The 13,852-nt window shown below is 40.9% G+C and overlaps 2 protein-coding genes across 5 annotated transcripts in view; both read left to right on the top strand.

Moving 5' to 3' along the window:
- Positions 1-10,496, top strand: part of UEVLD (UEV and lactate/malate dehyrogenase domains) — a 45,376-nt gene extending 34,880 nt beyond the window's left edge. For both annotated transcript variants that reach the window (XM_045808636.2, XM_045808637.2), the window contains 3 exons: positions 4,725-4,788; positions 6,573-6,696; positions 7,710-10,496. In XM_045808636.2, the coding sequence (XP_045664592.2) occupies positions 4,725-4,788; positions 6,573-6,696; positions 7,710-7,877 (356 nt within the window). In that variant the 3' untranslated portion in view covers positions 7,878-10,496. The remainder of the gene's footprint in view (positions 1-4,724; positions 4,789-6,572; positions 6,697-7,709) is intronic.
- Positions 10,497-12,080: 1,584 nt separating this feature from the next.
- The window catches only part of TSG101 (tumor susceptibility 101), a 39,257-nt gene continuing 37,485 nt past the window's right edge, over positions 12,081-13,852 (top strand). The window contains exon 1 of one of the 3 annotated variants that reach the window (XM_045808641.2): positions 12,081-12,240. In XM_045808641.2, the coding sequence (XP_045664597.1) occupies positions 12,199-12,240 (42 nt within the window). In that variant the 5' untranslated portion in view covers positions 12,081-12,198. The remainder of the gene's footprint in view (positions 12,241-13,852) is intronic. The other 2 variants (XM_087855339.1, XM_087855338.1) reach the window with 2 other exon arrangements.

Raw genomic sequence — 13,852 nt, 5'->3', positions numbered from 1 at the left:
TGATGTTAGCCAGACCTTCACTATGTGCTTTCTTGTATGAAGCCCATCTTCCTAAATCATATTCCTCTTTTCAAAAACCTTCACTGACTTCCTCTGACCAAACTATTAAATTCCTTTGCTTGGCATTCCAGAAGTCCCAAAATACAGCCCTAAACTTCCTTCCCCATTATAATTAAGGAGGTAGTAATATTATTTGAGAGCTGGAGAGGACTCAGGGTATCAATTACATTTTGTTATAGGGAGCCAGCAATGATATGGAGATGGTAAGAGCGATCTGCCCAAGAACCTATAGTTTTTTGGGTCAAAGAAGGGCTAAAACCCAGGTGTTGTGCCTCCCAGCCCTACCCCACCGCTTTGCTTCAGCCACAGGGAGCTTTGCCCTTCTCCCTCTCTCTCAGCATATTTGAATTTCATCCTTTGAGGTCTAGGTCAAGCACCCCTTACACTGTGAAGCTTTTCCTGATCACATCACTCCACAGTGATTCCTTCACCCCTCTGAGCTAAAAGCTGTTGCTAACTGTATGGTAATTAACCATATAACCAGTAAACATGATGCTTATTCTTCTGTTAAACTGTTTATTCTGGTCCAACTTGAATATTTTGTGTGTATACCTTCTCCTTTTTTTTAAGATTTTATTTATTTATTTGACAGGGAGGCAGTGAGAGAGGGAACACAAGCAGGGGGGGTGGGAGAGGGAGAAGCAGGCTTCCCACTGAGCAGGAAGCCCGATGCAGGGCTCGATCCCAGAACGCTGGGATCATGACCTTAGCCGAAGGCAGACGGTTAATGGCTGAGCCACCCAGGCACCCCTGTATACCTTCTCCTTATTGAAAGAGTTAATTTTTAAGCTGTTCTCTTAGTTGAAAAAGTCGTACATTCACATTGCAAAAAATTAAATCGTACAAAAAGATATGTGCAGTAAAAAATAAGTCTCCGTTCTGTGCCTGATACCCAGTTTTTCTCCCTAGATTCCGTCACAGTTACCAGTCTCTTGTGTAATCTTCTGACAATGCTGTGCATGAATAAGCACATATATGAAATATTTCCTAGGTAGCCGGTACATACATCATTCTGCACCTTGCCTTTACTTACTGATATCATGTGGAAATAATTGCATAATAACATATATAGATCTCACTCATCCTTTTAAACCTACTGGATATATCAACATTTATTAACCAGTCCCCCTAAATAAGTTACAATTTTTGAATGAATAAAAACATTTCACAATATGGTTATATTAATATCCAAACTGTAAAAAGAAAATAAAGGATAGTGAAATTGATAAATAAGCCTCGGGCACTGTGCTGACTGCCGTTGGAGCTGTATAGATGTATAAGAACCCGACCATGTCTTTACGAAGCTTCGATCTAACACAGGAAATAACTCTAATGGGAAGGCAGCATTGACTTGCTGTGAGAGAGGGCCACGGGAAGTAGAATAAAAACACGGGCAAAGGATATGGTAATTCTGTCTTGAGCTCTTACATGGGAACTAGAAGTAGACGGATATAGGTACATGTGAATTGGGATCACTTAAATGTAATATGTACTATTTGACCTGCATAAAAGAATACATATAATGTATAACGTATGTTTTGAAGCATAATAGAACAAACATTCATGAATCTATAGTCAATTAAGAACATTACCGATACCACTGAAGCTACTGATGTTCTCCCCAACCCATCTCCCTGTGTCCCCTCTAGACACCACCACCAGATCGCTCTTTATCCTGTCTTGTACTATGTTTCAGAGATGCTTACATCCAAGATAGGTGTAACTTACCTTGGCCCTGAAGCCAGTAATGGACAGGGGCTCCCTCTGCTGGTTACATGTGTAAACATCAACTGGTTATATTTTTGCATATGTGACATTACCACAGTAATAGCAATTAAAATTACTTTTCATTGAAAGCCTACTATATGTATTAAACGTGTTGCATAGCCAGCTTCCTCTTCCGCTATCCTGCCAGCTTGCAGTTTCTGAATGATTCATTCACTCTCAGGCCTCCTTGCTTTTGCACCTGATTCTTCTTTTCCCTGAACATTCATTCACTTGGCTAACTCCTGCTTACCCTTCAAGACTGGGCTTGAGTGCCGCCTCTCCCAGGAAGCCTTTCCTAATTCACCAGGTTCATTAAGTTCATGCCTCTATCATAACCATTATCACACTGTTAGAATTGCATATTTATGGGGATGCCTGGGTGGCTCAGTCAGTTAAGTTCCTGCCTTCGGCTCGGATCATGATCCCAGGGTCCTCGGATTGAGTCCTACTTTGGGCTCCCTGCTCAGCAGGAAGCCTGCTTCTTCTTCCCCTGCCTCTCCCCTGCTTGTGCTCTCCCTCTCTCTCTCTCTCTGACAAATAAATAAAATCTAAGAAAAAAACATAATGATTGCATATTTACCTGTCTGTTTATCCCACCAAACTGCAAGCTCCTTGACCTTGGAATGGCCTCAGTAAATGTGTTTTGAAATGATGCTGATACTATCCTGTTGTGACCAAAGGTCATTTGTATTATGCCCCCCCCCCCAAATTAGATAGCAGAACATATGCTTTGGAGCTGCTGTTTTCAGCTATGATATTAACATCATATGTACACTGCAGATAACTCCTTCAAATGATGGTTTAGAAATCCAAGGGTTAGATCCCAGAAGACTATTAGGTCATCTGCTTTGGGCATCGGTCTTACACACGGGTAAGTGTTGTATACAATGGAAAAGAGTTTCCCCATGGTCATCGTTCATTAAAATTTTGGGGGCCAGAGGATTGCTGTTTTTGAGGAGTGGAGCCAGGAAGATTAGGACTGATTAGTTGCAGTATTTGAAAGGGCTCCCTAAAATAGGCTGGACATATATTTAGGAAGTTTGAAGGGCTAGGCAGTAAATGAACAAAAAAAAAATAAGTCCATCTAAACTTAATTGAAAATTCTACTGACCGTGTCACAAGCAAAGTTGAACATAGTACAGCTTTCTCCCTCTCTCTAATCTTTCCTCATGGCATTTGGAGGTCAAGACTCAGGAAAGAATGAATGGGATATACACACGCGCGCACACACACACACACACACACAGACAGACTCGTAATTAACTTCCAGATTTTTGTGCCCCTTTCTGAGTCTTCTCATTCCTCCCTTGCCCCTTTTATTCATTCTTCCAAGGTCTGTAAATGCTGTATTTCGTTTAGCAGTCATTTCCCCCAATTTTCTATCTATTGTGAATATACCAATAACGTGCAGAAATTTTTTAGAAAAAAATTCATATATAATATGTCCAAGTAAAATACATTTTAAAATCTCTTAATCTGTCCACATATATTTATATTGTTCATAAAACAATTTTTGGTTTTGTTTTTTGTTTTTTTCTACTTAAAAGCTTTTAAAGATTATTTATTTGAAAGAGAGAGAGAGCGCTCATGAGTGCATGCAAGTGGGGGAAGGGGCAGAGGGAGCGGAAAAAGGAGAGCAGCAGACTTCCCACTGAGCATGGAGCTAGACGTGGGGCTCAAGCTCATGACCCTGAGATCATGCCCCTTAACATAAGAGCTTTTAAATTTTTTTCATGTTTTTCAATTTAACTGTTGCAAGAATGCTTTCCTCTTTGTTGATAATAATTTTGGATTGTGCATGACATCAGTTCTGCATTATCTCCTGTATTCTTTACCATAGTAAAAATATGTGTGAGAGGACACAAAAGAACACATGGGTCCTGTCCCCTGCAAGCTTATCATCAGTTTGAGGAAGAGATATCTGGATACATATGGTGTCCTTTGTTGCTGACCCATCACTAAATGGCCTAATTTTGAATGCGGTTTAGAAGACTTCTATCTTGGGGCGCCTGGGTGGCTCAGTTGGTTAAGCGTCCGACTCTTGATTTTGGCTCAGGTCATGATCTCAGGGTCATGAGATGGAGCCCCATGTCAGGCTCCATGCTCAGCCGGGAGTCTGCTTGAGATTCTCTCTCTCCCTCTCCCTCTGTGCCGGCCCCCCTGCACTCTCACTCACTCCTTCTCTCTCTAAAATAAATATTTTTTTAAAAAGACTTATATCTTAAACATAAATAGTCTTATATATCCAAATATATTTTTGTTTTGCCTACCCAATACAGATCTGTATTAAACAATGTCTTTACACAGATGAGAAATGGATGAACATTAGAAGGGTTTCAAAATGTTTCTGGCAATTTCTATTTATATTAAATGTGGTGTGAATATCAAGTTCATGTGCACAGCTTTGAATTTTTGAACTGTTTTTGTAAATGATGTAATGAGACGAAATGGCAACCAAAAATCCTCTTAGCAAACAGGTCCCTGCCTCTCTAACAGCTGTGGAAATCTAGCCAAAATAGGTGAGCACATTATTCCTCACCTGGTGAAAGAAAGTAATCTCCGTCTGTTTCCCAGTGGAGCAAATGCCAAGTGCTTGCTGCTGAGAAAAGAAAGCTTTCTACCTGGACAGTAAAATGGCCCTGGTAGAACTCATGTGGTGAGAGAGCACAGGGAAGGAGGCTGCAGGTAGGCTCTGGGGATCATGTTTTTGGGGGGATTGCAACTCCCAGGCAGTTGGCACAACATACCCAGTGCCATCAGTGGAAAACTGTTTCTAGAAAGGGGAAAAGTGTTTAAAGTTTAATACAGATATCCTTGACTGCAAATGATCATTTATCACATCTTAATCCTAAGGGAGTTGTTGGCAACAAATAATTAATTTTTCCTTTAATTTTTAGTGCCCACATGGGGTGGCCAAGAAGAAGTAATGAGTCCTAACTCTCAGGTGCAGTTGTCCAACAGGTAACACTGATTTGCATTTACCCAGTTGAAAGTCATGTACTTTCATGCTACCATAACAACTGTTTACACAGCATGCCCTTACCAGGCTTCTGCACACAAAACTAGCTAGTATGGACAGGTCCAAAGTACAAGAGATCAGTGCTTTCTGGTCTTTGATTTCTTACTTGAAAGAAGACCCAGAGTGCTTTGCAAACTTTAAATCAGATACACAATGGACATGTAAAGGGTAGGACAGGTTTCTTATTTGTAGTCCTGGATTTCCTGCTCCGATGGGTCAACGAGGATATTAAGAATTTTCTTAATGTAGAAAGAATTTGTCCATATCACTTAAAATTAATACAGGGGTGCCTGGGTGGCTCAGTTGAGTGTCCAACTCATGGTTCCAGCTCAGGTTGTGATCTTAGGGCCCTGAGATCGAGCCCCATGCTGGGCTCCGTGCTCAGCAGGGAGCCTGCTTGAGATTCTCTCCCTCCCTCTCCCCCTCCCCCCACTCGTACTCTCTCTCCCTCTCTCTCTCTAAAATAAATACATCTTAAAAAAATAACATGTATTTATTGGTCATACATAAATACATTTGCAAACTAATCTAATATGAATGGATAAGCCATATTATAAGTTCAGGCAAAAATAAAGTGTAATGCGTAGGTCCTATGTCTTTTGCCTTTAGTCAGACACCTTCCAAGGTCCGTGCCCTACAGCTTGTTCTCCGGGCACCATGTATTTTTATGCCGTCTGTTGTCTCACCATCGCATACCATACATTTCTGCAGTTCGGTGGAGACTTAGCTGTTTAAACCTTCAGCTTTAGCCTGTTAGCCTATAACAACTGGAAAGAATATTCTCTTACTGAGAAGAGTGGAGTGTTATATAATCCATTCTAATCTGATTCCCTACATAATCCTGCATTTATGAGGAAGAAATTATAAAAGGAAGAAATTCAAACACGTTTATTTAATTTATATCATTTTTATTATTTACAAAGAGAATGTATGCTGTTATAAAACTTCATATACTGAAGAGATCTATAAAGTAGAAAGTGAAAAGCTGGGGGTAATCCAACTCTCCGGAGACAACTACTGTTAACAGCTTAGTGTCCACACGTCCAAACGTTTTCCCAATGCCTGTACAAACATTATCATTATTTTTATTATTTGTATAATAATAGATGTGTACTGTTGATATTACCTCACAACTTACTTTGTTTCCTTAATAATGAATCTTGGACATTTCTCCATGTACATATGAGTCTACCCCATTCCTCTCTGGAGCTGTACAGCTATGTAGTACTGTTTCCAGAATTTTTGCTGTCTCACACAAGGCAAACATACATATGTATTTGCATACTTGAGCGTATTGCAGTGGAATAAAATCCCCGAGGAGGAATTGCTAGATCACATGTTGCTAAATCTTCCTCCTGAAAGATTATTCCACTTTCCACAGCAGATATGGTAATGCCTGTTTCTCTGTAGCTTCTCCAAAAGTAGGTATCAGTCTTTTTAAATTTGCCAATTTTGATAGGCAACACTGGTGTATTGTTTTAACTCATATTTCAGTATTAGTAGAGGTGAGCTTCTTTTTATGTTATTAAACCATTTGTATTTTCTCTGTGAACTACCTGCCTGACATTTTAAGAAAAGTTTAGTCACTAGATTATCCGTAGGCTTTCCTAACAACTGCTTTAAATAACACCTATTTCTGAATTTTAAAAAATGGTGTAAAACAGAATATGCATACTTTGTGAATGTTCTGAGATTTATTTTTTTTTTTTATTTCTTGGTAACCTAGAGCCATGGAACTGTTACGGGTCAAAGGTCAAAGATCCTGGTCTGTTGGACTATCAGTAGCTGACCTGGTTGACAGTATTGTAAACGATAAAAAGAAAGTACATTCTGTATCAATTTTAGCAAAGGTAATTGCTGTTTTCATACTGTCATCATGTTTTTAAACTTTTAAATTATTCATATGAATCCAGAAAAAGTGCTGCTCCGACTGTGCCTCAGGTGTCTTCAGTAACCCTCGTTTTTAGAGTAACACACGGGAGGGGACAGTTCGGTCTAAACCCTGTCCTGCTTGGTTATGGGAAGTCTGGACTTCTTCTAGGTTGCCCTTCCCCGCCCCATGTAATTTTTGGGAAGCCTCAAGAAATATTTGTGTGTTCCATAAAGTTCTTCTGGTTGTCGTTTACCACCTCAGCCAGTCACGTCACCCCAGACTGACACGCCAGCTCGTCTTAGCTGGTCGTCCGTCTGCTTCTCCAGTTCACTTTGTCCTTTCCCGCTTGGTCGCAAGCATAGAGTCCCTAAAGCACAGCTGAGACGAGGCACAAATGCTTAACCACATTTTCCTGAAAACTTCGGACTATCAGGAGGGAAATAAAACATGGAAAGGTGGGGCACCTGGGTGGCACAGCGGTTAAGAGTCAGCCTTTGGCTCAGGGCGTGATCCCGGCGTTACGGGATCGAGCCCCACATCAGGCTCCTCCGCTAGGAGCCTGCTTCTTCCTCTCCCACTCCCCCTGCTTGTGTTCCCTCTCTCGCTGGCTGTCTCTATCTCTGTCGAATAAATAAATAAAATCTTTAAAAAAAAAAAACATGGAAAGGAAAACGTAAAACAGTTACTGTATGTGAGTGGGCCCCTCCCCAGGGAGTGCACTCTGACCATCTTCTCTGAGCCCCCAGCCCGCTCCCCATGTGGCAGCGGGATGGCTCACCTCCCCACCAGGCGGCTGTCTCTGACCGTGTGCCTCTCTCGCACACATTTTCTGAAACAATCATTTGTTTAGAAATTAAATGAACACAATTTTTTAAACAGTTCAACTCGTATCTGTTTATAACAACTAGAAAATCAAGGAAGTATCCATATTTATATTAATTTTTTGCAGTGATTTAGCTCTATGATAATCCCTTTTTTTTTTCATTTCAGGGATATTATGATATAAACAGCGAAGTGTTTTTAAGTTTGCCATGCATCATTGGAACCAGTGGCGTATCTGAAGTCATCCAAAGTACAGTGAGGGAAGATACAGTGACCGAGAAACTCCAGAGCAGTGCATCATCAATCCATGGTCTCCAACAACAGTTAAAACTTTGATTTTAAAGTGCAGTTACTGGAAAGGAAGGGTCATGTAATTTTGCCAACATACATAGGGTTGAGAATTTCTGTATCTTATTACTTACCCTTACAAACTGCTTGGTTAAGGTAGACGGTTTCTGGTTAGCTTTGTAATTTGAATCCTTAGGAAGTTAGAGAAGGAGGGGGAAAAGATCTAAGTTTCCTTATTGCTCTTGAGCTGTCTAAACTGTTCTTTAAACCTCCAGCAGAAGTAGACACCCATCTATAATATATCATTTAAATTTATTGAGTCTTCAACTAAAAGCACATTCAGCACTTTGGGAATATTTTGAAAGTAATATATTTTTAAAAGAAAAGGACTCCTTGACGGTTATAATAAACACGATAAGCTGAAGGCCCAGTATTAATTTACAGAAACTGTGCTAGGTGCACTTTCAAAAGATTCCCCAGCCTAAGGTATTGTTTCCTCTTTAAAATGTAATTGGTAGTAATGGGAAAGCATTTTGTTTTCCCTCTTCAAGTTAATTATCTACCAAAATAAAAATAAAAAATAAAAATAAAAAAATAAAAAAATAAAAAAATAAAAAATAAAAATAAAAAAAAAATAAAATAAAATAAATAAAATAAAAAAATAAAAAAATAAAAAAAGAATTTTACGTGCACTTTCAAGTAGTAAAAGGGAAAGTGAAATTTTTTAATATTTGAAGAAAAAGTGTAGTTAAATTTCCAGTGGGACTGTCCTTTCTAAAATTTTTTATAACCCCTTCTTGGGCTATATAATAGATCTCCAACATCTCAAAAGCCCACTCTACTATTAGTACCATAGAGAAAGGTGTATTTTTAGTGGAACTAGATTATGAAAAAAAAGCCAAGCAATTTACTTGAAAGCTAAAATATGAGGCTTTCATAAAAACTGTTGGTCTTAAGGGGAAGAGTTTGGATGGACTGGCTGTTGTGAGCAAATCCTTTAACCACTCCTGAAGAAATGATTCAGAGTACGTCTGCCTTATGGGTCAATAACAGTATCTTCGTATGTGAAAGACAGCATATTATGACAGATGTGACACACAATTAGTAGTAACAGCGAACACTGACACTTCTGTTTCAGGCAGGTGACGTGCACTTTATTATTTTATTGAATCCTGAAAATCATCCACTGCGGTAGGTTCTATCATTTTATAGAGAAGATTGAGGTTTAGTGCCAGGTGTTACAGCCCAGGGGCACTTACCACACAGCCTCTTCCTTTTTCTAAGCAGCAGAAGAAAAAGCCTAGCAGCCAAAATAGTGAGCGTAAGACCATAAGGCTGGGGTTCTGTACACTACGGAAGGATTACTTCTATTCTCACGTAGGGGCTCACTTTGTTATCCCAACATAGTTTTTTGAAAGATGGATACCCTGACTTCCCAGACTTGCCCTCAGCAAATAGCAAAGAGGAGTATGCACTGAGATAGGTGTTTTTTTTTTTATTCATTCATTCACAGGGTACTGACTGGAAGCCTACAGTAGACCAGGCACTATACTGGGCACTGCAGATACAGTGGTGGGCCAGCTGGGACTAGGCACAGCCCTCATGGTCCGTACAATCTAGTATGGGAGACATCGTAATCCAATCTCACAAACAAATGGACAATTGCAAGTCTAGGAAGTACTGTGAAGAAGTCCCAGGTGCTTTGAAAGCACACAACAGGCAAATCCAAACCTGATCAGAGTGATAGAGGCCAGGTGGTTTTTAAGGGCAGACACATCCTAGTTAGAAACAGTGAAACTAATGCTGATTTGGTATAATAATGGATGCTTATAATGAGCTTAAATCATAAAGTGAAATTATACTGTGTCCCATGGTTAAGAAAGTAGAAAGTATTTAATACATTTGGAAAGATTCCCCATGAGAATTACCTGGGCTAAAAAGCTTGGACGTTTGAAGGGATAAGCATTAGTTCTGTGTAAGTTCACTACGTGGGTAGATTATTTTGGTGTTACTCTTAACAATGCATCCTCACTGTCCTGTTGCATGAAATAGGGAAGTAAAACTGAACGAACCTTTTCTTGTATTTTTTAAACTAGCCTTCTCTAATATCTGTCATCTAATTAGAAATTAGATATTTCTACTATTTAATTTCTGATATGCTCTTGAATAATAACCTAAGTGCAAGACACTGTGTAATAGATGAATTACCAGTTCACTATATTAATTATAAATGAAGGTTAATGAATGCAATACAACAAATACTTACTGAGCATCTACTGTTACTCCAAATACTGTGTGAGAATTTGAGATTCAGAGTTGAGGAACAGTCCTTGCCCTGCAGAATCCCACCATATAGACATAATTCAGTTATTTCCTTAAGTGTTGACTATTATCATGTAGGTTCCATATGTAAGTTAAGAAGCAGTACCACCACTACCTCACTATGATTTGGTGGTATTTGCCATTCACGGTTCTTCTTTTAACTTTCACTCTTTCATTTTTCCAAAATCATGCAGTGTCTCTCCTTGTTATGATTTTTAGTGGGGCTTCGATTAAAATGCTTTGATTTTGTAGTGCAGAGATAAATATTTGATTTTCCCACTTATGTTTTAGCTTTCCTTAAGTATCAAGAACAATGAGTAAAATAAATTTTGACTTTAAAAATCACTAGAAGATGCCTAATTTATTGAGAGTGGAAAGAAATTTATTCAGATTTGAGGAGAAAGTTTCTTTCATGTAATTCACACCGTACCCAGGATATTCATTTCATTTTAAGTGGCTTAAGTGCAAAATTAAAAGACTGGCTTCTGTTGTTTTCAAGCTTTTAAAAATTACTTTTAGCAAGAAAACTTTTTAAGCAATATATTACCTGCACTCTCCCAATTGATAAAGCACAGTTGCTCTGAGGGTATTTCTGAATAAGTTGTGGCTTTCAGACCAGTTTGAAAACTACTTTGCTTTTAAGTGACATAAAAGAGGTGCAGTGGAGGGACGCCTGGGTGGCTCAGCTGGTTGGGCATCTGCCTTCGGCTCAGGTCGTGATCTCAGGCTCCTGCAATCGAGCCCCACGTGGGGCTCTCTGCTCAGCAGGGAGTCTGCTTCTCCCCCTCCCTCTGTGATCTCTCTTGCTCTTGCTGTCTTTCAAATAAATAAAATCTTTAAAAAAGGGGGGGGCAGTGAAAAGATAAGACTGCCCTATAGTTTGGTTTGACTGCTTAACTAATGTATGATGTCCGTATCCAAAAAAACTGATACCTATTGGGATAGCCTGTGCCTGTGTGTTGGCAATAATTTAAGATACTTCCACATGGTTTCAATTAGGCCCTGTGTTTGTGACCTCACTGAGATGCCAATTTAGAAAATACCACCATCTGTTCCTCATTAGCACTAAGCTAACGTCATCCAAGTGAACATACTTCATATCATCGAACCCAAGCTTTACAATACCTTGAATGACACTGTGCTTATAAAACTGGTGGTGAGTGCAATAATGACTCATATGACCATGAAGAACTCTGGGTAGTAGAAATTCAATTAAGATCAAGCCCCTACTCTTGTCCTGTACAAGGATGAGGATCTGAAGATGAGCCTGCCCTCATAGATTTGGACTTTTGACAGTGGGCAGGCTAGCATGCAGGTGGAATGCAAGGTAGAATGCAGCGTGTATTATGATCTACGGCTAGGAAGAGAGTTCTGACTTAGCGGAATGGTTTCCCAGAGAAGAAATCACCGCCTGGATTCCTGTTAAACCAGGGCTCTGCACGTTGCCCTTGGGGATGTAGCACGAAAAACTTTTATGCTTAAAAAACAAAAACAAAACTTGATAATCAGAGAGGCCCTAGGCATCATCTAACGCAAGCCTCTCATCTCAGAGTTGGGAAAAACAAGCCCCAGCTACAAGTGCACTTGCCTACTATTATCACAAGGGCAAGTTAGCAGCATAACAGTTTCCTGACTCCCAGCCCACACGAGGAGGAATCGGTCGTTAAAGCTCACTCGCAAAACCTTCCTACTTCCCCTCCCTGCACCTGCTCCCTTAGTCGAAGGCAACCGTGAAACACCTGCTGATCTTACCCCACAGCAGGGTTTCGACCCTCGCGACAGGCTTGTCCTGATTACTGGGACCCGACAGGCCCGCGGAGAACAACCCACCAGGTGGGTCGGAACCCACACCACTCCCAGCCTCAGTCGCTTACCCCGGAAGTGACGTAAAGGAAGCGGAAGCGCTGGCCTGGTGGCCGACTTCCTGTTGTTAGAGGCGGGGGGGTGGGGGGCTGGCTACTAGGTGTGTGATTGTGTGGGGCGGCCTGGGCGGCCCCGGAGCGGCTGACCCTCTGCCTGCGGGGACGGGAGTCGCAAGGCGGCCGCCATGGCGGTGTCGGAGAGCCAGCTCAAGAAAATGGTGTCCAAGGTGAGTCCTCGGCGCGCTGGCCACCCGGCGCGCGCCCACCACTCCCCTTGGCGCCCGGCGGGGCCTGGCCGGACTCAGCCCAGCGTGTCTCCGCCGGCCGGAGGCCCAGTGCAGTCCTCAGTCGCCTTTGCGGCCCCAGCCCCGAGATGCTTGTCGCCTTGTGCCGGAGTCCCTGCTCCGCGGCCGGGGAAGATGGGGGGGCGGCGACGGTCAACAAAGGCGCGGAGCCGAGGCCGCCTGCCACCTGCCGCCTGCCCTCCTCTCTGCGGCTAGAGTTTGAAACAGTCTGTGGGGCAGTGTAGTTTTCGTCCTAGTTTTTATAAACACAGAGAGGGGGTTGGACTTAATTCTTCATCTGAGATAGTCCTCCACTGCTGTCCCAGTGTAAGGATCCGTCCGTCTTCGCCCTTCCGTCCCGGCCTCCTGAGATTGTGTCCTTTTCAGTTTTCTGTTCCTCAACACAGCTCAGTACCCGACCCGCGGAGGTCGGTAACAGTTGGTTGAATGGTTCAATTATAAGTAAAAACGTTCAGAGAAGCCTAAATACCAGTTCCTCACTACCTCGATAGAATGAATAGAATTCCATGACAATTTCAGGGACTTTGATTTTCTAAGAATAACCACTTTTAATTCTGTGCTTCTTACAACGAGAACTTGTTTGCTTTGAACCTAATTTTTAATCTTCACAGTTGAAGACCAGTGTATTTTTTTTAATTCTTAAAAAGTAAATAGGCATTTTACATTTTAAAGCCATGAATTATTTTGATCACTTCTTTAAATGTGGCACCTGATAAGAGAGTGAACGGAGTGATAGTGGGGATTTTTCTTCTTTTTTCAGTTTACCAATTAGGAATAAGATGATGTGAAGCAGCTGAGAGTTGAATCGTCTCCAGTTCAGTGGGTTAGCTTTGGATACTTTTGTCAAAGCAAGAATGGTAGGAATCGCAGTAGTTTAAGCAATTATCATTATTAACAAAACACACACTTGTGTATAAACTTACTTCTTTGAAAAATATGCAGTTCTCCTCTCCCCCAGTAAAATCGTGCCTCTAGTCTTTGGTTGGAGAGCAAATAACTTCTAAAGAGGAATTGACAGTTTTCAAAATAAAGTTTCTCTTGATTGTCTAATATCTTCTAGGCTTAACTTTCTTTTGATAGTTATTCTTGATTGTAGAGGAAGTTTGGGGGAGCCCTAGTAGATTGTGGCCCAGGTCCATGTTGAAACATTTATATATCACCTTATAAAACAGTACATTGTTTTACATATGATGTAACTGACAAGTATCTGTTCCATGCCATTTTTGATGTTTAAATTGATAGCATTAGTATTAAGGTTTATTCCTTAGTCTTTCTGTGTAAGGACAAGAATATTCAAATAACGGTTTTGAATTTTAAAAACCATGATTAAGTTTCCTAAACTTAAGAGGAGGAACCTGCCTTCAAAGACAGACGCAGAACATCTTTAGAAGATTTTTTTATATCTCCACTGCCTCCCCCCCCCCCCCCGCAACCTCTTTTCCCCTAAGAACAAAAAAAAGGACATAAAGAAGAGGTGGGAGAGGACATTCTACTTAACTTTTGGTTCTCAGCCCAAGATCTGAAAAACTTGAGT

Source organism: Ursus americanus, chromosome 24, assembly GCF_024610735.1.
Source record: "Ursus americanus isolate L20-20 chromosome 24, mUrsAme1.1.p, whole genome shotgun sequence".
Lineage (NCBI taxonomy): Eukaryota > Metazoa > Chordata > Mammalia > Carnivora > Ursidae > Ursus > Ursus americanus.
Note: the sequence above shows the minus strand (reverse complement) of the source record. Positions and strands in the feature narration are given on the sequence as shown.